This window comes from Hemitrygon akajei, chromosome 22 (assembly GCF_048418815.1).
Source record: "Hemitrygon akajei chromosome 22, sHemAka1.3, whole genome shotgun sequence".
Taxonomy (NCBI): domain Eukaryota; kingdom Metazoa; phylum Chordata; class Chondrichthyes; order Myliobatiformes; family Dasyatidae; genus Hemitrygon; species Hemitrygon akajei.
Window position 1 is genome coordinate 18,014,615 of NC_133145.1, and position 24,314 is coordinate 18,038,928.

General features: G+C 41.1%; 1 protein-coding gene and 1 long non-coding RNA gene across 3 annotated transcripts in view; one reads left to right on the forward strand and one right to left on the reverse strand.

Moving 5' to 3' along the window:
- cacna1g (calcium channel, voltage-dependent, T type, alpha 1G subunit) overlaps window positions 1-24,314 on the forward strand; it is a 315,144-nt gene that overhangs the window by 153,939 nt on the left and 136,891 nt on the right. The window contains exons 14-19 of one of the 2 annotated variants that reach the window (XM_073026745.1): window positions 817-843; window positions 3,867-3,960; window positions 5,504-5,691; window positions 10,573-11,019; window positions 13,160-13,260; window positions 19,722-19,845. In XM_073026745.1, the coding sequence (XP_072882846.1) occupies window positions 817-843; window positions 3,867-3,960; window positions 5,504-5,691; window positions 10,573-11,019; window positions 13,160-13,260; window positions 19,722-19,845 (981 nt within the window). The remainder of the gene's footprint in view (window positions 1-816; window positions 844-3,866; window positions 3,961-5,503; window positions 5,692-10,572; window positions 11,020-13,159; window positions 13,261-19,721; window positions 19,846-24,314) is intronic. The other variant, XM_073026746.1, reaches the window with a different exon arrangement.
- On the reverse strand, window positions 12-16,786 carry LOC140714998 (uncharacterized). The gene is made up of 3 exons (XR_012096042.1): window positions 16,640-16,786; window positions 16,476-16,541; window positions 12-723 (listed from the first exon to the last, which is right to left on the reverse strand). It is a non-coding gene; the product is annotated as an uncharacterized lncRNA (long non-coding RNA).

The window sequence follows — 24,314 nt, forward strand, 5'->3', positions numbered from 1 at the left end:
AAGGTGAGGTATCGGCTTTTATTGACTGGAAGAAGGAACAAGCAGTGATTGACCACCATACTACATCCTGGAGACAGAGAGGCCGGGCTCAGACCTCCATCACCTTTATACAGGGGTCTGTGGGAGGAGCCGCAGGAGCAGTCAGCAAGGGGCGTGTCCAGACAGGTATATGTAGTTCACCACAGATTCCCCATCTCCCAAAGCTCACAACCCTTCTCCAACCCCATCCACCTCACCAACCAATCCCCAGTCACCCCAACCAGCCCTAAAAATCCACCAACCGATTACCAATTACAGATCCCCTCTCCCCAAGTGTCAATAACGAGCTTCTGAGCACCATCATAGATCCCTGATACCAGTCCTTGGAGTTCATGCCCTCAATTTCTTTTGCCATGAACCCTGTCAGACATTGCTATGGACTTTCTTGTTTCTCTTCCCACAATGGCAAACTGCAAAGAAGAAATCTGTCTGTTGTTTAAAGCTAATTAGTAGTGTTGATATTTGGGCCCCAGCAGATGATGAAGGATTTCTAGGTCAATGAATGTGTTTTAGGAAAATGTAAGTCTCCTCTGGAGTGTAGGGAATGCTGATACTCTTCCTTCCTGTTTCTAGTCAAATAAAGCTTGTGGCTTCTATCTGTTGTGCCTTTGTTCCATTTCTTTTCCACTTGACTCACAGTATGCTTCTGTCAGTCTTCTCATGTTTCCTGTGTATCCTCCAAACCTTCAGAAAATAAAGGAAAAGAAACCGTTGTATAAGATAGTTTACCCAGCATTAACTAAAATTTTCTTTCATTGAATCCTTTTTTTTGCTCAGAAAGTCAAAGTGGGACAAGAACCTCAGGTAAATAATGTAGACCTGGTACATTCCTTGCCTGTTTGCCAACTAAAATTAGGTGATAGTTTTTATTAAATATTTCAAGGGCTAGTGGGACATCGGCATGTTGCTACATTGGTTATAGAGAGACATTGCACTCTTTGATGAAGGTGGCTATCATAGTTTGTTTTGCTACTTTATTCTGTTGCTGCTTCTTCTATGTGTGAGACTTTGAAGTCCTTTACCTCTTTGCTTGCTGTCACATTTGGATCACAATATCCTCAATCTTCTAAATACTTAAATCAGTGATGCAACAATTATTACAAGGGTTACTTTATTGCTTATTGAAACTTTCAGTTGGCCAACAGCTGAGCGATAGCCAATGAGGCACTTGTGTGATTTCAAAATTCTTGCTTAGCTCCAGTCTCAAAGTATATTCTCATATTCTCAAAGTATATTGAGAAAATACAGTGGCATATGATGATTTTGCAAAATAAACTAAACCAATGCATTATACATAAATAAACCTAGCCAAAGCATTATTATTACTAATTAATTGGATGCAGTGTTTCTTAGTTATACCACAAGATATTGTAAACCGAGTACCCAAATGATTGAACTTGGCTATTTTGGCCCAAATTCATTTATGTTTTGAATTCTGTAGTACCAATCCTTTGCAGGCATGGTGCTCAAGCAGACGGGCAAACGTCGCGTGCGTGTTCAATGGCACTGTTTGCATCCTGCCATACTAATTATTTTTGAGTTGTTGAGCTTTAAAATCAAAGGTAGATGTTCAGATTAAAATAAATTTCGTTACACGTGCTTTTCTCACCTGTAAATCCTATGATTTAGTCAACAGGGTAATGAGTTGGTTATCAAATATTCCAAAGAAGACTTCTATTGACTGAGATTGGGAATATAGGAGATGCAGTGATCGATCAGTTCAGTGCAATTTTAAGTGTAACATTATGTCACTAACCCCTGCAACTTAACACACTTCTGAATAATTTAAAAACTTCGAAAGAGAAATATTTATTTATCTGGTGTAAAAGATTCCATACAGGATCACAGGATGCAAGGGTACTCTAGGTATTTATCTACTATCTTCCAAACAGCACTCATGGTTATGGCAAGAGTGAGTACATGGAAAAACAATTCACCTTTGGTATGTAATGAATGCAGAAGCAGTCAATACATATCCGAGCTTTCATTTTCTAATCAGTGGAGCTTAATCTATTTACAAGATTTTACACTTTATTATATACTTAGATATATGACTAAGTCTAACCATATTTAAAGGCATTGTCCATCACCTCAATAGCAGCTACAAGTATCATTTTGATTGTATCTCATCTGCTTTTGCTCAATTCATAGCCTTCACAACAGAGTTGTAAATTTTCAGTTTGAAGACTCTGTCCAGATTTGAACTATAATTATCACGTTACTGACAGAATGCTGCACTAAATGGCCGCTGTACCCTTTACATACGGTATTAAAGTTATCTGCCACTCTCAAGTGTAAATGAAGAGTCATGGCACAGTTCGAAAAAGAACGTGCCCTCCCAATATTTATCACTCAATCAACATCTCTAATGTATGAATTGTTACCTTGTTTCTTCCATGACAAAAGCACCTATACTTCTAGAGTACCATAAAATGGTTCAGGAAAAGTTATGACAGGTGCATTGTAAATGTAAGCTCTTCTTTTTTTCCCTCACTTCATATTAACTGACCAGTGAACTGAGAAACATTTGCCACCATGAACTTAACGTTTGCCAATTTCTTGTGCTGTTTCGGTTTCTGAGGCAAGAGAAGTTTATGTAAATATAAAAAGCAATTGCTGCAGCATTTTCAGAGCTTCTCAACACTACTGCTGAGTGGCTGGGTCTCCAACCTGAATAAACCCTGCATGGAATGGAAATGGTTTTAAACCAGAAGGCTAGCATGGAAGTTTTGTGCTAGTATATTAAATGGAAGATGCCACCATTTCTTTCATTTGTTAGGTATCTGGAAGATTCAGGCAGTGGGAATATGAAGGTTAATTAAAGTGAGAAGATGAAAGTATTACATGTGAACTACTGTACTGGGTGCTGAGATAGAAGGAAGGGTGTGAGTTGTCCTCGTGGGTGATCACAAAGCACCATTGTTAGAAGGTCGTACAACTGGAGTCATCATTCTGGTATCAAGAACTCTTAAGTGAGTTGGGAATGGATATAATAATAATGCATTAATATCTTGTCACTAATATTATAACTGGATCCTTTTAGTCACAGTTTTGCTCTGAGGTAGTACTAAAACTCTGATACACAATGTTTCTAGCACATATCTAGAAGTATATGACAGATTACAGAAGTCAGCAAGAACCACTTATGATGAAGAAAACGACTGTGAAATGATAGTACTGTAGTGGTTAGCAGAATGCTTCACAGTACAGGCAAACCGGGTTCAATTTCCGCTGCTGCCTGAAGGAGTTTCAACATTCTCACCAAAACCGTGTGGGTTTCCTCCCACAGTCCAAAAACCTATGGTTGGTAGGTTAATTGGTCATTGTAAATTGTCCTGTGATTTAGCTAGGATTAAATTGAGGGATTGCCAGGCGTCACAGCTCGAAGGGCCTGAATGGCCTGTTCCATGGTGTATCTCAATAAAATAAAATGATCTATCTCACTTTCTCACAAGATGTTCTTTTTTATCACCTGGAATCTTGCCACAGTGACAACTAAGCCTTAGCCTTAGCACAGTAGGTAGCACCGCATCCAGCGTAGGGTTCTGACATTTTATGCTGCATGAGCTCCTCACTATAAGCATGCTGTAATAATTGTTGCACGGCTGAAATTAAAAACCAATTTCAAAAATTACAATCAAATGACTACTTATCTTTTTAAAAGAAAATTCCCTGTAATTGAGGTAAGGATCATAATCTTTTATTTATTTGTTACAATTTCTTTTTGCAATTTTTTGTCTGTGGTTCACGGACAGTGATGGGAATGTACCTAAATCTTACAAAACTTTGCATTCGTAACTTAAGTCTCTGCTTCACTCTCACTCAAGGGAGATGTCTCAAAGTCAGACTCAGAGGCTGACTTTTATTGTCAGAGCCTGGATGATGAAAATGGAAGCAAGAAGGATATTCCAAATACTGCATGTAAGTTCAGCTGCTGAATAAATTTTAGTTCACAGTAGAAAATTTTGTGTATCCTTTAGAGCAAACCATGCATCTTCTATGCAAATTAGCATGATCAATAGCACAGCCATTTTAAAACCTTTGAAACATCTACGAACATATATTTCATTTGTATGGACCATAAGCTTTCAATCCCAAAAATTTAGGTCCCTTGATTTCAGAAATTTTGGATGAGGCTTTCGTTTTGATTTTCCAGTAGAAATATTCTACGATTCTGCTTGTAATCCTGATGATGAATACAAATTCCTTTGATTTGCTGATGTTCTCTCCTGCTCAAATTTCCTTTTTTCCCCCCATACTTATTGTCCTACAGAAAGCAATGCCATTTTAGCCCTTCTGACATGCGCAATCCTACACGCCAAAGTTTTCTGACAGCCAGGCAAATGCAACATCAAGTTCAAGTTTACTGGCATTCAACCATACACGTGTCTACAGCTAAACAAAATGTTTCTTTGGGACCAAGGTGCAAAACACAACACATATATTACATACAGCACATAAAATAGTATAACAGATTATAAAATATGTTTTTTCACTACTCTAATGGATCACTGCCTAGAATGATTTCTGGGAAACCTCTTGGCAGCAGAGGAAGTTGACACAAAAACAGCTGACAGAGAAGTGAGAGGGCCAGTTGTACAAGCCATTATCCAATTCAATGTTGGATAAAGTCAAAATCTCAGTAATTCAATACAGGAACAATTCCCCCTTCACCATCTGCTGACCAGTTACATTTTCATACGGTAAGTCTCAGCATCTAGTGCTGGTTTGGTTAGATAGGATAGAGACAATAAAGAAAATCATGGGTGCCTTGTTAGTAATATTCTTTCCATTAACAGTGGATATATGAAAAATCACAAAGTACTCATACTCTCTTGATATTAATGCACTCGGCATCTTCTCACAGGTAGCATGAAGACGCCAATTTGGTTGGAAAGACCTGCCTCACACCACTTTACCACTATCGGCTGCCCCATTTATTCATCCTTCCCATAGCCAATCAGAATGAAAACAGCCTCTTCATTACCCAAGTGGATAATTCTTGCCTCTCAGTCAACAATATTTTTACTGTAGTTTTATATCTAATAGCACCTCAGAAAAGCCTGGTGTTTTGACTTTTCACATGGAGTCTGCTCATCGGTGTGTCGTGGAGATTAGAATGTCAGTGAGTTGGCAGTATGAGTGAAACGTGCCGGAAAGGTTTTGCTACATATCCCTTAAAACCTGGTGAAATTATAATGTCAGCTCTTTGCTTGTGACCAAATATGTTTGAAAGGAATATAACTGGGTGAGTGAAATGATAGGAATCAGAATTAGATTTGTTATCACTGACTTACACAAGGTGAAATTTATCGTTTTGCAAACAGCAGTACCATGCCAAGAGATAAAGTTACTAAAATTGTAAAATAAATATATGGTGCTAAAAAGAATAATAAGGTAGTTTTCATGGAATAATAAAATTAGGACTGGATGCCTTGAATATTGTTTTTTCTCTTTACGACAGTGATGGCAGCAAATGGTCATTTGGATGTCAAAACCAGTCTGACCCCACCACTCATCATCCACACCAATGCAACACCAATGCCAACACCAAAGGGAATGCAATGCAGTGATTCTGTACATATGTACGCTGATTCCCGCAGAGGAAGCAATGTGTCAGTCGATCCCAATTATTATGAGCAAAAATCACCGGTAAGACCATCTGTATTTTCTTCAGAACAATTATGGCTTTTCCTTTTCATCACATTAGAAGCACAGCATAAAAATGTGGAATATAATTAATGGAAACAAGTATAGGCATTTCAACCCCTGCTATTCTTTTACTTCTGTGCCACTTTCCTGCATTAACCTCATATTCCTTGATTCCTGTTATATGCTTAAATTCTCGGTCTTTGTGTTGAATATACTCAAGTACAATTTGTCTGCCTTATTGCTACATCATTTTAGTTCTTTAATATGTAAAAGTCAATCTGTCTCAGTTTTGAATATAATCAAAGCCTCAACAATCCACTGGGTCAAGAATTCATTTTATGTTAAAGAGTTTCCCTTCATCTCTGTCTGGAATATTTAAGTCTGTGAGTCCTGGTTTTATCCAGAAGAATTATCAACCCTGCAATCTACTCTGTCAAGTTAAAATCTTGAATGTTTCAAAGCAATTATCTCTCATTTTGCTCTACTTACGAGAACGCAGTCTAGTTAATCTCTCATTATTCTATGAACAAGCCATTCTGGTAATCAAAGTGGGGATACTTTGATTGTCTATGCTTACGTTTTGCAACTGGTATATTTTCAGTTGCAGCATAAAGGATGATTTTTATCTTCCTTTTCTTCCCAGTGGGGGCATCATGCTTCCAAGTTATTGTTTTCAGTGGAAATTTTTAGCAGTCTGTACACTTCCAACTGACTGTACAGTTCCAACTAAATGGTGCTCAATCCCATTTCCCAATTCTTGATGCTTAGTTTTGCAAGTTATAGCACTTCAAATTCCATCCCAGCACTTATTTTAAATATGATGAGTGTTTTACTTCTTCCACAATGAACTCCAGATTCCTACAATCCTGTGAAAATAAAAGTTCCTCATCTAATCCTTCTACAATTACTTTCATTCCATTCCTTTTGGTTTTTGAACTATCTGCTAAGGGAAGTAAGTCTCTTTTTAGTTTATGAATGGCCAGTAAAGGAAAACGTACCTCAAAATAAGGAGTACTATGCTCTCCAAGGCTTTGGACCTAAGGGATTTGAAGATTGGGTGTAAAAGCAGAATATCACCAATTATCTTGTCTAAAGGTGGGACAAGTTTGAAGGGCCAAAATGCCTACTCTTTGTTTCAATTTATTATGGCAATTTCAAATTTTTATTCCTTTTAAACAACCTCTTCGTCCTGACAAAGGGTCTCGCCCGAAACATCCACAGTGCTTCTCCTTATAGATGCTGCCTGGCCTGCTGTGTTCCACCAGCATTTTGTGTGTTCTTGACTTAACTGCTTACTTTAAGGATTTGAGGACATACTGTACACAGAATTTACTTCATTTCCTACAGTCTAAATGATGTTTATTTTCCATCTTCTCCAACCCTTGACCATTCCCACCCACCTGGCTTCACCTATCATCTTCCAGCTAGCATATGTGAGGTGTTTTGTTTAATATCACCCGTAACACATTTTGTTGAACTCCAAAACCTACACGCAAAAGCGCGCTAAAAAAAACTTTACGTAATAACATCATCACATCAGACCAGCCTCTTAAAGTGAAACCCCAACTCAATGTCGGTGGTTGTGAATTATGTACATTTCTCCCAATTACATTACCTTACACAGGCCCACCCAGAATTACATAAAACCGGCATTGTGAGGCTGTCTGGAGCCCGGCTCGGGTCCAATGTTCCTTGGTTGGAGGATCAGCAGGTGCCTCTAGCACGTCCATGGTAATTTCATGTTGTGGTGCCAGGGGCACGGCGGTGGAACACTACACATCTTGATAAGCCGGTTTAAGGCGATCTACCAAAATACGTTCAGACTTACCCCTCTTATCTGTGTCTTTTCTCCCCGATCCAAAAAGCAGAACGGTCCATCGTAAGGGGGGCTAAGGGGTTGTTGATGTGCTTCATGGCAACGAGACAGAGTGGAAGTCAACAGGAACCCAAGAGTGTCCTGCAAGTCTGGATCCAGCTGCCGTTGGCAGCCTCCAGTGAGGTTTTCATCGCTCTTTGCCTTCCCATCAATAGACGATGCTAGTAACACTTACTTGAGCACCGTGCCACACAGGAAGCGTCGCCCTGAAACGGTGCCCACAACAGAAGACGACCCTTGCAGCTGGAACCCACGGTGTTCACAGGCCTCTGCTGTCCCGATGCGCTGGCACTGTCGAAGCTGGAAGGCCATCGGCACTTCCTAGCGTTCGTACCAAAGCCAGCATGGTAAAAACACAGACCCGGCATCGCCTGTTTTGCAGCCGCCGGCGTCCTTGTGTTGGGAGCCTTGCTGACCGTGGTTATTGAGGTAGCTACCGAGCCGCGTGTGGACTATCAGCCATTTTAGCAAGCTCCCTATAGTCCATCATGGGTGCATTAGCGAGGGCTAAACGAACTGGATCAGGAATTTACAACAAGAAGAGTTCTTTAAAAATAAAACAAGGATGGTGATTTCCCAGGAGACAGCTTGTCGTCCATTAGCATCGACGAAGCCGGGTAAGAAGCGCGAGACCGCGTTGACCAACGTTCAATAATTGGGAAATCGTCGTAGAGCATCGGGGTCACCAATATATGTTTTCGCAAATAAAATGAAGTGGGATATTTTATGTTTAATGAAACCCGCAACAGTTTAATGAACTCCAAAACCTACACACAAAAGCGTGCTAAAAAAAACTTTACGCTATCACGTCAGACCAGCCTCTTAAAGTGAAACCCCAACTCAATGTCAGTGGTTGTAAATTATGTACATTTCTTCCAATTACGTTACCCTACATTAGCCTCCTTCCCCTTCCCCGCCTTATCATTCTGTCATCTTCCTCCTTTCTTCTCAATCCCAAAGAAGGGTCTCGGCCCAAAACATCAACTGTTTGTTCAGGTCCACAGATGCTGCCTGACCTGCTGAGTTCCGCCAGCGGTTTGTATGTGTTGCTTTGGATTTCCACCATCTGCAGAATTTCTCGTGTTTACGGTTTATTTTGCCGGGGGTGGGGTATTATTTTTCTACCTCAGGGTAAGGTGGATAAGGTTTCAAGTCGCACCTCAGAGACCTGAGCACAAATTCTAATTTGTTGCACTGTTGGAAAAGCTATCTTTTGGATCCAGTGATAAAGCAGATGTTTCATCTCAGCACTGAAGTAGATTCGTTGGCACTATTAAGAAGGAAAGCTCTCTCCACCATCCTGTCCAATATTTATCTCCACAGCATATTACAGAGCAATTGCCATATGCAAATAAGGTGTTGTATTCCCTTGTGTGTTCTACAGTAATTACACTTAAAAAGAGTACTTCATTATGCAAAAAGGGCTTTGCAATTTCCTGAAGTTGTGAGAAGTATGATATAAATGCAAGGTTCTGAATACATTTTCCCTCAGGCCTTGCAGGCACAGGGAAAAATGCAATAAATGAAATATTTCTGTATGAGTGTGAGTGAAGAACAAGGAGATGCTAGTCAGCCCCTCTAATATGCTCTGTTATTGAACAAGATCATAAAATTTTAGATTCAAAATTGGCTTGCCTGCAGAAGGCAGAGGGTCGTGGTGGAGGGAGTACATTCAGATTGGAGGGTTGTGACTAGTGGTGTCCCACAAGGATCTGTTCTGGGACCTCTACTTTTTGTGATTTTTATTAACGACCTGGATGAGGGGGTAGAAGGGTGGGTTGGTAAGTTTGCAGACGACACAAAGGTTGGTGGTGTTGTAGATAGTGTAGAGGATTGTCGAAGATTGCAGAGAGACATTGATAGGATGCAGAGTGGGCTGAGAAGTGGCAGATGGAGTTCAACCCGGAGAAGTGTGAGGTGGTACACTTTGGAAGGACAAACTCCAAGGCAGAGTACAAAGTAAATGGCAGGATACTTGGTAGTGTGGAGGAGCAGAGGGATCTGGGGGTACATGTCCACAGATCCCTGAAAGTTGCCTCACAGGTAGATAGGGTAGTTAAGAAAGCTTATGGGGTGTTAGCTTTCATAAGTCGAGGGATAGAGTTTAAGAGACGCGATGTAATGTTGCAGCTCTATAAAACTCTAGTTAGGCCACACTTGGAGTACTGTGTCCAGTTCTGGTCGCCTCACTATAGGAAGGATGTGGAAGCATTGGAAAGGGTACAGAGGAGATTTACCAGGATGCTGCCTGGTTTAGAGAGTATGGATTATGATCAGAGATTAAGAGAGCTAGGGCTTTACTCTTTGGAGAGGAGGAGGATGAGAGGAGACATGATAGAGGTGTACAAGATATTAAGAGGAATAGACAGAGTGGATAGCCAGCACCTCTTCCCCAGGGCACCACTGCTCAGTACAAGAGGTCATGGCTTTAAGGTAAGAGGAGGGAAGTTCAAGGGGGATATTGGAGGAAGGTTTTTTACTCAGAGAGTGGTTGGTGCATGGAATGCACTGCCTGAGTCAGTGGTGGAGGCAGATACACTAGTGAAGTTTAAGAGACTACTAGACAGGTATATGGAGGAATTTAAGGTGGGGGGTTATATGGGAGGCAGGGTTTGAGGGTCGGCACAACATTGTGGGCCAAAGGGCCTGTAATGTGCTGTACTATTCTATGTTCTATGACTGATCTTGTATTTTGACACAATGTTTTGCCCTATTTCTATCTCCGTTTAATCCTCTAATATGTAGAAATCAATCTCAGTTTTGACTACATTTCCACAGCCCCTCAAGATACATAGCCCCAAAGTTCACAATCCTTTAACTGAAGAATTTTCAACTCAATTGATTAATGTCATGAAATACTCTATTAATTGAAATAGAGTATTTATCTTATCTTTGTCTTGGTACAAGTCCTTTGCTTACCACAAGGTTCCCAGTATCTTTCTGTTTTGGTTCTGAATGTGGGTAAGGGTCACTGGTTTTCTGATTCTGTGTTTCTTCACCTTCAGACAAGTGCACGTAGCTCTCCCTATGCTCCTTGGAGCACGGCCAGCAGCTGGAACAGCCGCCGCTCGAGCTGGAACAGCCTCGGCCGAGCTCAAAGCCTGAAGCGTAAGCACCAGTCTGGTGAGCGAAAATCCCTCCTCTCGGGTGACGGCAAAGAGAGTTCGGAAGAAGGTGATGGATCAGAGGATGAGAGAGCCAGTCGAGCAGGTAGTGGGAGGGGGCCAACCCCTCAGCGCGTGGAATCTCTGGAGATAAAGGGTTCTTTCGATATTCCTGAAACCTTGCAGGTACCCAGTCTTCACAGATCCTCCACCATCCACAGCAGCAGGACCCCACCACTGGACTGCCTAGACTGTAATGGTAAGATGTCCCCAGCCTCCATGCTACGCCAGTTCCACGTGGATGAGCAGAGAGCTGAGTTTGAGAATACTGAAGATGATATTGATCTGGTGAGTGACCCCAGTGTACAACAGTGATACATATTTGAATATTTTTCACAGGGATGAGCTGCACTTCATGTAAATAGAAGGAATGGAAATCTTATTACACTGACCTCTCTAGATATGTCATCAACAAATCCCCCTTCTTCAGAAGACAAATCAGATCCTGAGAACCATGTAACCTCCTTATACCTGGATTTCTTAATATTTTCCTGTGCCTCTTTCAGTTTTTTCTTCCTTTTTTGTATTCATCTTCCTCACCCTCTCGTTGTGTATCACTCCCACTCCCATCCTCATAATGGTTCACATTGACCCATAGCCTAAATAAATAAAACAACCCATATTTTGAAGGGGAATTGTCAGCAGTTCTGTGTATTATGAATAGCTAGGAGTCACTACGTTTGAGGTTTCTGCAAATGAATTTGCTGACAGCAGTTCAATTCCTCTTAAGACCATAAGACAGAAGAGCAGAATAGGCCATTCAGCCCATTAAGTCTGCTCTGCCATTTGATCATGGCAGATTTATTTTTCTTCTCAATCCCATTATCCAGCCTTCTCTCCATAATCTTCGAGATCCTTACTAATTAAGTATATATCAACCTCTGTTTTAAATATATCCAATGAGTTGGCTTCCACAGCCATCTGTGGCAATGAATTCCACAGATTCACAACCCTTGGGTAAAATTTCTTCCTCATCTCTATTCTAAAGGGATGTCCATCTATTCTGAGGCTGGTTCAATAACCTATTAATATTCAGTTGGTTTAAATGCAGGATTCACTCTCTCCCTTCTTCCCCCCCCCACCATTCTTCTAAACTCCAGTGAGTACTGGCCCAGAGCCATCAAACACTTGCAAGACCCTAAGACTCCCCAAGCCCCTTTGTACTTCCCATTTCTGTATTCACTCCCCACTTAGAACATAGTCTTCAACTACATTGCAATGGTTAAAAATTGCAAAAAAATTTCTTTCTATTTCCAATATAAGGGACAAAGGAGGAGATTATTTTAATTGCTTGAATTTAAGTATTTTTGATTTGGTTTTAATATTATCATAATAAATAGTGTTATAATATAATTTAATAGTGTTTGAATGATTCTGAATATCCGACTCATTTATATACCTTTTGACAGTTTGCTTCAGACAGGAGCAATAATTTGCCATCTGTTAGTTTCTTTGTGAGCCCATATTTTCTGCTTGCTCATTTTGATGCCACCAAGGATAGACCACAGTAAACATTTATTTAAAATGCAGCAGATGAATATTGCTTGAACAATCAAGTCAATCCAATAGTTTCTAACCCAAACATATTAAGCCTAAAGTAAATTTGTTGTGTTACTATCAATATTTTAAGTTGTCTATACTTCACCATTATCCCAGGATTGTAGTGCAGGAGATCCTGCCACAGCTGCCTCAGTTTTATCAAACCTGGAATCATTTTTCATACTTTATAGATGTTGCTTATTCAGGAATTTGGAATCTGTATGATGTCTTATCTGTATTATCTGTTCAATACTTGTATCTTTCAAATTGATGTTATTAAATATGGACAGGGATGTGAATGTACATGAAGGAGAGGTTTAGAGGGATGTGGGCTAAATGCTGGCAAATGGGACTAGCTTAGATGAGTGTCTTGGTCAACATTGTCCATTTGGGCCAATGGACCCTTCTCCATGCTGTATCACTCTCTGACTCTATTTGTAACACAGAAGGAGGTGACTCAGCCTTCTGGATCCATGCTGGTTCCCAGCAGAGCCACTCAGTCACCCCATTCCTCCTCCTTCCATTTCCTGAACCCTTGCAACTTATTTTCTCTCACCTTCCCATCAAATTCCATTTCATTCTTTTGCCACTTACTTCACACTACCAGGTAATTTATAGTAAGTAATTAACCTTTCATCATATCATTGTGATGTGACAGGAAACCTGAACAATGGTGGGGGGGGGGGGGGGTGGAATACCAGTGTCATTCATGTCTTTTGCACTGTTTGTTTGGTCAAATGAGTAGTTTATGATAGTTACCTCTATTGCTATGAAAGAAATCACTTCCTGTATTGATCTTCAGATAGAATCTTCCTACGTTCAGTAACTGGAAAGAAACCAACACAAAATCTGGACACCAGAGCTGACATGTGCTACCTTGTTTCTGCAGACCAAAGGAGCACGGTTGCTGGCATGGATTCAAAGCAAGCTGCCACCCTGTTTCAAGGAGCGGGAGGGCTGGTCACTCTTCCTCTTCCCACCACAGTCCAAGTAAGAAATTAAAAACTATGAGCCCTTGCTGTTAATTAAAGGAATTAATTGCCAGAAAGTGTACCCAACCACCCCAGCTTTTGGAGTTTAGATGCTCTGATTCTCTGGATAGCTGGCTGATTCCTTTAAAGATTCTGGTCCACTCCGCTAATTGGTGGCCATGCTTTTGCACTAAGATTTGGATGTTTAAAAAGCACCTCAGTGCTTGATTGTCAGCTCAGCTTCCGTCCAGTCTGTAATTGCATTTAGGATTTTTGTCTCATTTGAATTCTCATCTGGTCAAGAACCCTGTTCTCGTCTCAGTCTCAAAATCGTGTTTGATTCTAGTCTTGGATACTACAGTATTTGGGTCCTTTCCATCCTCACTGGGCCTCTAATCACAGATAGGGTGGTTAAGAAGGCACATGGTGTGCTTGCCTCTATTAGTTTGGGAAATAAGTTGAGAAGTCAGAAAGGTATGTTGCAGCTTTATAAAACTCGAGTTAGGCTGCTTCTGGAGTATTAGTTGCCCCATTATAGGAGGGATGTCGAAGTTGAGGATGTTGAAGAAGTTTACCAGGATGCTGCCTGGATTAGAGGACATGTGCTAACAAACTTGGGTTGTTTCCTCTGGAGTGGCTGAGGGGAGATCTGATAATAGTTTATAAGATTATGAGAGGCATAGATTGTGGTGAACTACATATACCTGTCTGGACACGCCCCCTGCTGACTGCTCCTGTGGCTCCTCCCACAGACCCCGGTATAAAGGTGATGGAGGTCTGAGCCCGGCCTCTCTGTCTCCAGGATGTAGTATAGTGGTCACTCACTGCTTGTTCCTTCTTCCAGTCAACAAAAGCCGATATCTTGCCTTTACGTCTCAGAGTGAGTTATTGATGGTGCATCATAGATAGAGTAGACAGACAGTATATTTTTCCCATGGTTGTAACGTCTAATACCAGAGGGCATGTATTCAAGGTGTGAGGGGGTAAGCTCCAAGAAGATGTGAGGGGCTAGTTTTTTTTTACACGGAGTGGTGGGTGCCTGGACTGTGTTGCCTGAAGTGGTAGAGACAGAAACATTAGGGACTTTTAAGGGACATAGGCACATAAATGTGAGAGGAATGGAAGAATATGGATATTGTGTAGGCAGAAGAGGTTGGATTAACTGGCCATTTGATTACTTATTTAATTGGTTCAGGTCAATATTGTGGGCTGAAGGGCTTGTCCTGTGGTGTACTGTTCTATGTTCAATGCTCTATGTTGTAAGACAACAGTTTTACTAAAAACAGCAGTAGAGTTTACAGGGCAGAGTCATATTGGATTTAGCCTGTTGGCTGGAGTCATCATTTATGATCACCACAGTGTATGTTTATTGTAGATGTGATGAGGAGAATCAAATGAATTCAGCGAAGTATAGTAGGGTCCCAGTGCTGAGGAGAACTCAAAGTGCATTTTAGAAAGCTCTGACAACCTTGGACAGGAGGCAAGGCTGGGAGTGGAGCCTCACTTCAAATCAGAGCTGCCATGGTCTTGTAACGGCTGTTAAATATCGCTTAGGTTTGATTTAAATAATTAAAAAAGCATTCAAAGTGAAATTAAAACAAATTGTTACACCAGGAAATAATATAAAACATAAAACCAAAGCAAAATAAGTAAAAATATGCTTTCATATCTTTTCTTCTCTAATTATAGTGCTGAGAATCTCCATTTAAATCAAAGTGTAGAATGGGAGAGTTATCCCCTGTTATCACCTTTAATATGTGCAGTCAATCTTCTTGATCTGCAGCCCATTGTGTAAATAAAGAACAAGTGAACAAACTGAAGCTTAACTGATGGTTTTTAAATTACATGTTTGCACATGAAAGAAGTTTGTGCTGTGGATACTGGTGAGGAAAGCTGTGAAGCTGCAGCTGCTGAAAGGGCTGTCCCCACAGCTTTCAATTTTTCTTCGACTTGAATCAGATTCCTGACAGGTAAATTGCATGGAGATTTAAAATAACTGATGAAAGAACAAGAAGGGAATTTAGGAGTACTTTTCCATCTGAAATGTTGGTGAAAGGAAACGCATCTAGAAAAGAAAAACTAATGGAGAGCTATGGAGAAAGACCAGGGAGTGGAACAAATGGGTAACCCAGTCATAGTCTGCAATAATGTTTAGGAGGAATGGTTCTTCACCTCTTGTGTTATTTTCTTGCTGTGATCTCCTAACACCTCTAGTGAAGCTGATTGAATCCATAAATTTGTTCAGCAAATTCAGGCGAGATTTAGTTTAATTTGATACTGTGTTTGACACAGATATTGTGGACTGAAGGGCCTGTTCCTGTGTAGCACTGTTCTGTGTACTATGTTCTAATTAGTTGGAATGATAATTATAGTTTGACATTATGTAAGTCATAATTATAGAAAAAGTACTGTTTAAGGTTTATTGAGTTTGTTAAAATATGAAGAATGGGAGAGGCATATTCCTTGGTGGAATGCGAGAGACACCACACTGCAGTTAATACTCCTCAACATATTCCACACCGATATGTCTATGTTAATTTTTGGACCTATGTAGCTTGGAGTGGCTGAATTTTCTGACCATAGACATTCCTGTTCAGCCCTCGGTGGTGAGGAGGTTGACTGGTCTGAAGCTAAAATCGAGGTGCTTAGACTATTATTAAAATGTGTTTCTCACTTGAAGCTCTGGAATGTTGTTGCTGTGATAAATGTGTTGCAGCCCAGGGAAAAGTACACACTCAGGACAACAACTACTTTTTCAGGTTTTAATTCCTTTATCTGTTTTAGATGCTTAAGTGCCAGAAGAGGGTCTTAAAACAAAACGAACAACTTTACAATCAGGACCTGCTGTTACAATCTCCATTTAACCTTCAGTCCACACACTTGTGTCTTGACCAATTGCGTTTGCAGTATAAAAATACAAAGAAAATCGCACAAAACTAATACAGTACTAATATGGTAGTGGCAATTCTGAAGAAACACAATATAAACAACATTAGAATCCCCCCCAACCCTGTACCTTATACATAGCAGCGAAAAATGTAAGCAAATACACCTCATCTAAGAAGCCTATTACTCTTTAGTACACATGTGCTGAACCCCCGAACGGTGACTAAACATTCACGTTACGTGGTTACATGCACAATCAGTTATGATACAATAAAGTTAGACAAAAGGTACACTTAGGCACAACTTTTACAAGATATTGCCTGGTAGTTAAATTACAGGATGACTGACCTACTTGGCCGGTGAGGAACTTTGCAAGCCACGCTATCCAGCATCGAGTTCTTTACTTGTCAAAATCTAAAGCATCCACATGTAAGACATGTCAAATTACTGATATTCTCGATTCGCCAACAAGCATAAACGAATTCACATGGATATTGTAAATTAATGCTCACCTTTCCTCACCAAGCCCAGTACCTCTGGGGGGGTCTCGACTCCAACGCTCTACCAGATTTGGCAGCAGAAAACAAAATGGTCTCTCCACTATCCTGCCCATGCGTAATGACGTCACCATCTCCACTTAAAGGCACAGACGAATATTCTAGCACTACCCGGATGAATGCCTAAGTACACTTTTAACGATACTGAATAAAATTCATTGGTCACCCGGTTACATATGAACAACTGTAGATTGGTGACCAATAACTCTCACAATTTACATTTTGATAACTTTAGGATAGGTAGCACAAAAAAAACCCAATCTCAGGATTGCTGCCTGTGCCACGTACTTGCGAGTGCAAGAATAGCATGATCAGGCTTATTAATGTGTGGCTGAGAGACTGGTGTAGGGAGCAGGGCTTCAGATTCCTGGATCCTGTACAAAAAGGACAGGTTACACCTGAACCCAAAGGAGTCCAATATCCTCGTGGGCGCATTTAATAGAGCTGTTAGGGAGGCTTTAAACTGATTTGGCAGTGGGATGGGAACTGGAGTGATGGGGCTGAGGAAGAGGAAAACAGAAATAAATCAAAGATAGTGTGCAACAGAGATTATAGAAAGAACAGGCAGGAGTTGAGGCTTAATCACACCCAGTGGCTTGAGTTACAGGGCAGTAGAGGCGTGGTGCAGCTAAAACAGAAAGCAACAAATACTGGACTGTGAGTGTTATATTTGAATCCACGCAGCATAAGGAATAAAATAGACAATCTTGGAATTCAGCTACAGATTGGCAAGTATGATGTTGTGGCCATCTCTGAAACTGGCTAATCGATGGGAGCTGAATGTCCAAGATGCAGTGTATCGGAAAGATAGGTTAGTTGGCGGGGGGGGGGGGGGGGGTGGTGGTGTGGCTCTGTATATAAGAAATAATAGTAAATCATTGGAAAGGGATGACATAGGATTGGAAGGTGTAGAGTCTCTATGGGTTGAGTTAAAAAATGGCAAAGGTAAAAAGACCCTAATGGCAGTTGTATACAGGCCTCCAAACAGCAGCCGGGATGTGGATTATAAATTACAGCAGGAGATAGAAAAGGCATATCAGAAAGGCAAATGTCATGATAATCACTGGGGATTTTAACATGAAAGTGGATTGGGGAAAACCAGGCCAGTACTGGACCTCAAGAGAGAGAATTTGTAGAATGTCTAAGGGATGGCTTTTTAGAACAGCTTATTGTTGAGCCCACGAGGGGATCAGCTGTGCTGGATTGGGTGTTGTGCAATGATCCAAAGGTGATAAGAGAGCTTAAGGTTAAGGAACCCTTAGGGAACAGTGATCTCAATATGATCGAGTTCACTTTGAAATTTGAGAGGGAATAAATAAAATCTAATGTGTCAGTATTTCAGTGGAATAAAGGAAAGTACAATGGCATGAGAGGGGAACTGGCGGAAGTTGACTGGAAAGGTGGTTGGAAAGTTGTTGGAATCGATTGTTAGGGATGAGCTTACGGCGTACCTGAAAGCACATGACATGGTTTCCTGAAAGGAAGATCCTGCCTAACAAACCTACTGCAATTCTTTGAGTAAGTTACAAGCAGGGTAGACAAAGGAGATGCAGTAGATGTGGTGTACTTTGATTTTCAGAAGGCCTTTGACACGGTGCCACACACGAGGCTGCTTAGCAAGATAAGAGCCCATGGAATTACAGGGAAGTTACTAGCGTGGGTGGAGCATTGGCTGATTGGCATAAAACAGAGTGTGGGAATAAAGGGATGCTATTCTGGCTGGCTGCTGGCTACCAGTGGAGTTCCACAGGGGTCGGTGATGGGACCACTGCTTTTTACGATGTATGTCAATGATTTGGACTATGGTATTAAGCGATTTGTGGCTAAATGATAAGATGATAAAGATAGGTGGAGGAGCAGGTAGTGTTGAGGAAACAGAGAGCCTGCAGAGAGACTTAGATAATTTAGGGGAATGGGCAAAGAAGTGGCAAATGAAATACAATGTTGGAAAGTGTATGGTCATGCACTTTTGTGGAAGAAATAAATGAGCAGACTATTATTTAGATGGGGAGAGAATTCAAAATACAGAGATGCAAAGGGACTTGGGAGTCCTAGTGCAAGATAAAGGTTAGTCTGCAGGTTGGGTCGGTTGTGAAGAAGGCAAATGCAATGTTGGCATTCATTTCTAGAGGTATAGAATATAAGAGCAGGGATATGATATTGAGGCTCTATAAGGCATTTGTGAGACCACACTTGGAGTATTGTGTGCAGTTTTGGGCTCTTTATTTTAGAAAGGATATACTGACATTGGAGAGGGTTCAGAGAAGATTCACCAGAATGATTCCAGGAATGAGAGGGTTACCGTATGAGGAACGTCTGGCAGCTCTTGGGCTGTATTCCCTGGAGTTCAGGAGAATGAGGGGGGATCTCATAGAAACATTCCAAATGTTAAAAGGGCTGAACAGATTAGATATGGCGAAGTTATTTCCCATGGTAGGGAATTCTAGGTCAAGAGGGCACGACTTCAGGATTGAAGGACGTCCTTTTAGAACTGAGATGCGGAGAAATTACTTTAGTCAGAGGTGGTAAATCGGTGGAATTTGTTGCCACGAGCTGCTGTGGAGGCCAAATTATTGGGTCTATTTAATGCAGAGATAGATAGGTTCTTGATTAGCCAGGTCATCAAAGGGTATGGGGTAAAATCAGGGGAGTGGAGATGACTGGATGAAGTGGATCAGCCCATGATTGAATGGCGGAGCAGACTTGATGGGCCAAATGACTGACTTCTGCTCATAAATCTTATGGTCTTATTTCATCCATTTTAGCAAAATTTGCCTCTGAGAAACGAATGATCTTGATTTTCTGAGTAATATCGGCAGTTGGCAAAGAATATCCAATATTTCTCTCACCCTCTGTTACTTGTTGACTTTTATACCATTGGAATTAGATTCCCCTTACTTGTGGTATTATATCCCTTAATAATTTTTAATTTTAACAATAGTGTTGGTCACTCAGTTTAGTCACTGGTTTAGGATGATAGTTGCAAACGACAGTATTTGCTTTATGCTGACAAGAAATGCATATATTTCTTTTCTAGGTTTCGACATGTTTGCAGCAGAATTATTTCACACAAGATGTTCGACCACATTGTTCTTGTTATTATCTTCCTGAACTGCATCACTATTGCCATGGAGAGACCGAAGATTGATCCTAAGAGTGCAGTAGGTTTTATTTCTCGATTTCATTCTTTATAGCTTCTTTATTTTCTATTGTTATTGTGAAAACCATGGAATGAATAGTGGTCATTTAAAGAACACTTAATTAAATTCTTAGTTGGTTTATTATTGTGACATGTACCATGGTACAGTGAAAACTTTGTTTTGCATCCCATCCCTACAGATCATTTCATCATATTGGTACATTCAGATAGTACAGGGGAAAAGCAATAACAGAATTAGAATACTTTATCAGAATAAAGTATTAGAGTTACAGAGAAAGTGCAGTGCAGCTAGCAATAAGTTGCATATCCATGATGAGTCTGATTGTGAATCGAGTCCACTTTATTGTTCAAATGGTTGATTTAATATCAGGGAATGTATACAGTATAAAACCTGAAATCCTTACTCTTCATAGGGACATCCACAAAACAAGAAACCCCAAAGAATGAATGATGGTAACATCAGAACCCCAAAGCCCTCTTCTGCTCTCACACCCAAGCAGCAGCAGAGGCATCGATTTTTTCCCCCACCATGCAAGCAATAGCAAAAGCCCCCAAAGAGACCTTGGTCTGGAGTCCATCAAAAACTACAGACCATAACCCAGCACTTTGGTATCTCAGACAGGCTCACTCTCACCAGTGAGGGAGAGAGTGATCACTCCTGCAAGATAGAGAGCGGGAGACCTACAGCTCACTGTTCCCTGTTACAATTTTCCGCATCACTTCTCCAAGCCCCCTGACTTGGGGACCGACGCACTCTCACACTCCATCAAGAGAAAGAGAGGGGGGGGGGAGATCGCTTGAGTACAGGGGCCTTCTTCCATCAGCAATGCACAGCACCTGCTGTCCCACAAAACTTGTTACTTCACAATTGATTTATTAAGCATTGATAGAACAAAGAGAAATTGAAAAAGACAGTGATAGAGGCCCACTAAGAGAAGGGAAAGCTTAGATTAACTCGAGTAAGATCTAAGAAGCTAAGATGACACTGCTTTATGCTGCAGCTCTTTTATACTACAGAGATAAGGAAAATTCCCGTCAAATTTGTGGATAAGTGTTAACCAACGGGATAGCTCTTATTCAAATAATGCAGACCACAAAAGCTTCCAGAGCTTTCCAGAATTATACCGGTATCATACCTATATAGAAACTCGAGGAAACATTGAACTACTACGTATACTTACTGTGACCACTAGGAAGCATAGTAAGCAGTTACTTGTATATAAGTAATTGTATAAAATATAAGCAAATATTAATTGTTAAACTACAAAGGAAGTTAATTAGACAATTAAACCGTCTAATCTAAGAATTAAACAACCAAAACCTTATCATGTGACTAAGTTGTATTTATAAGATCAGTTGGGTTCTGTTCCTGATTGTGATTCAAGAATCACTGGAATGCTGGAACTGCACCAAGAATTATGTCTGTCTTGGCTTTGTTGCAACTATAATCCACCAAACTGGCAAGACTCAGTCCAGGATACAAAAATAACAGTGACCATTTTGAAGAGTAACTAAAAGACACTGGTAAACACCATTCAGCAACCCACTATTTTGTCCATTTTTGTGTGTCACCTGACCCTCGTTGTTGATACAGCATTTCAACTTCTTGTCCTCCTTCTTAGGCAATCCTTGAAGGAAGGGGTCATCACAGTCCAACAGCAGGAATTCCTCCTTAAACCCTTAAAATCTTGAAGTCTATCTTTTCATTTGTGCTTGCAGTGACTGCCTTCACTTTATTAGCAGGTGTATAATTAGGAATGTGATAACAAGGATTATGTCAATTGTTTAGTATCATAGAACATACAGCACATTACAGGCCCTTCAGCCCACAATGTTGTGCCGACCCTCAAACCCTGCCTCCCATATAACCCCCCACCTTAAATTCCTCCATATACCTGTCTAGTAGCCACTATTGTATCTGCCTCCACCACTGACTCAGTCAGTGCATTCCACACACCAACCACTCTCTGAGTGAAAAACCTTCCTCCAATATCCCCCTTGAACTTCTCTCCCCTTACCTTAAAGCCATGACCTATTGTAATGAGCTGTGGTGCCCTGGGGAAGAGGTGCTGGCTATCCACTCTATCTATTCCTCTTAATATCTTGTACACCTCTATCATGTCTCCTCTCATCCTGCTTCTCTCCAAAGCTCCCTTAATCTCTGATCATAATCTATACTCTCTAAACCAGGCAGCATCCTGGTAAATCTCCTCTGTACCCTTTCCAATGCTTCCACATCCTTCCTATAGTGAGGCGACCAGAACTGCACACAGTACTCCAAGTGTGGCCTAACCAGAGTTTTATAGAGCTGCATCATTACATCGCGACTCCTAAACTCTATCCCTCGACTTATGAAAGCTAACACCCCATAAGCTTTCTTAACTACCCTATCTACCTGTGAGGCAACTTTCAGGGATCTGTGGACATGTACCCCCAGATCCCTCTGCTCCTCCACACTACCAAGTATCCTGCCATTTACTTTGTACTCTGCCTTGGAGTTTGTCCTTCCAAAGTGTACCACCTCACACTTCTCCGGGTTGAACTCCATCTGCCACTTCTCAGCCCACTTCTGCATCCTATCAATGTCTCTTTGCAATCTTTGACAATCCTCTACACTATCTACAACACCACCAACCTTTGTGTCATCTGAAAACTTGCCAACCCACCCTTCTATCCCCACATCCAGGTCATTAATAAAAATCACGAAAAGTAGAGGTCCCAGAACAGATCCTTGTGGGACACCACTAGTCACAACCCTCCAATCTGAATGTACTCCCTCCACCATGACCCTCTGCCTTCTGCAGGCAAGCCAATTCTGAATCCACCTGGCCAAACTTCCCTGGATCCCATGCCTTCTGACTTTCTGAATAAGCCTACCGTGTGGAACTTTGTCAAATGCCTTGCTAAAATCCATGTAGATCACAACCACTGCACTACCCTCATCTATATGCCTGGTCACCTCCTCAAACAACTCTATCAGGCTTGTTAGACACAATCTACCCTTCACAAAGCCATGCTGACTGTCCCTGATCAGACCATGATTCTCTAAATACCCATAGATCCTATCTCTAAGAAACTTTTTCAACAGCTTTCCCACCACAGACGTAAGGCTCACTGGTTTATAATTACCCAGACTATCCCTACTAACTTTTTTGAACAAGGGGACAACATTCGCCTCCCTCCAATCCTCCGGTACCATTCCCGTGGACAACGAGGACATAAAGATCCTAGCCAGAGGCTCAGTAATCTCTTCCCTCGCCTCGTGGAGCAGCCTGGGGAATATTCCTTCAGGTCCTGGGGACTTATCCATCCCTAATGTATTTTAACAACTCCAACACCTCCTCTCCCTTAATATCAACATGCTCCAGAACATCAACCTCACTCATATTGTCCTCACCGTCATCAAGTTCCCTCTCATTGGTGAATGCTGAAGAGAAGTATTCATTGAGGACCTCGCTCACTTCCACAGCCTCCAGGCACATCTTCCCACTTTTATCTCTAATCGGTCCTACCTTCACTCCTGTCATCCTTTTGTTCTTCACATAATTGAAGAATGCCTTGGGGTTTTCTTTTACCCTACTCACCAAGGCCTTCTCATGCCCCCTTCTTGCTCTTCCCAGCCCCTTCTTAAGCTCCTTTTTTGCTACCCTATATTCCTCAACAGACCCATCTGATCCTTGCTTCCTAAACCTCATGTATGCTGCCTTCTTCCACCTGACTAGATTTTCCACCTCACTTGTCACCCATGGTTCCTTCACCCTACCATTCTTTATCTTCCTCACCAGGTCAAATTTATCCCTAACATCCTGCAAGAGATCCTTAAACATCGACCACATGTCCATAGTACATTTCCCTGCAAAAACATCATCCTAATTCACACCTGCAATTTCTAGCCTTATAGCCTCATAATTTTCCCTTCCCCAATTAAAAATTTACCTGTCCTCTCTGATTCTATCCTTTTCCATGATAATGCTAAAGGCCAGGGAGCGGTGATCACTGTCCCCCAGATGCTCACCCACTGAGAGATCTGTGACCTGACCCGGTTCGTTACCTAATACTAGATCTAGTATGGCATTCCCCCTCATGAGGGTTGGATTATTGATCCAGAGACAGAAATTCAATTCCCACTATTGCAGCTATGGAAGACATTGTAAAGTAATACAGCAATTCTGGAATTAAATAAAAAATTAGTATCAAAAATGGTAGCAAAATGTTCAGATCGTAAAAAAGCATCACCCCTTTTATCAATGACATTTGAAAGAAGCAATCTCACATTCTTATACAGTTTGGCCTAAAAGAAATACCATAGCTTCAATGGGATTGGCTCCTGATGACCCTCTGCAATCAGTCGAGAGCCAATAGAGGATTGGACTTTAATTACTGATCTTGCTAGTCTCTCCTAAAGTTTAATTAAAAAGTTCACTGTCTAACCTTTCATTTCTAAATCACTGAAATTAATATTATTATGTT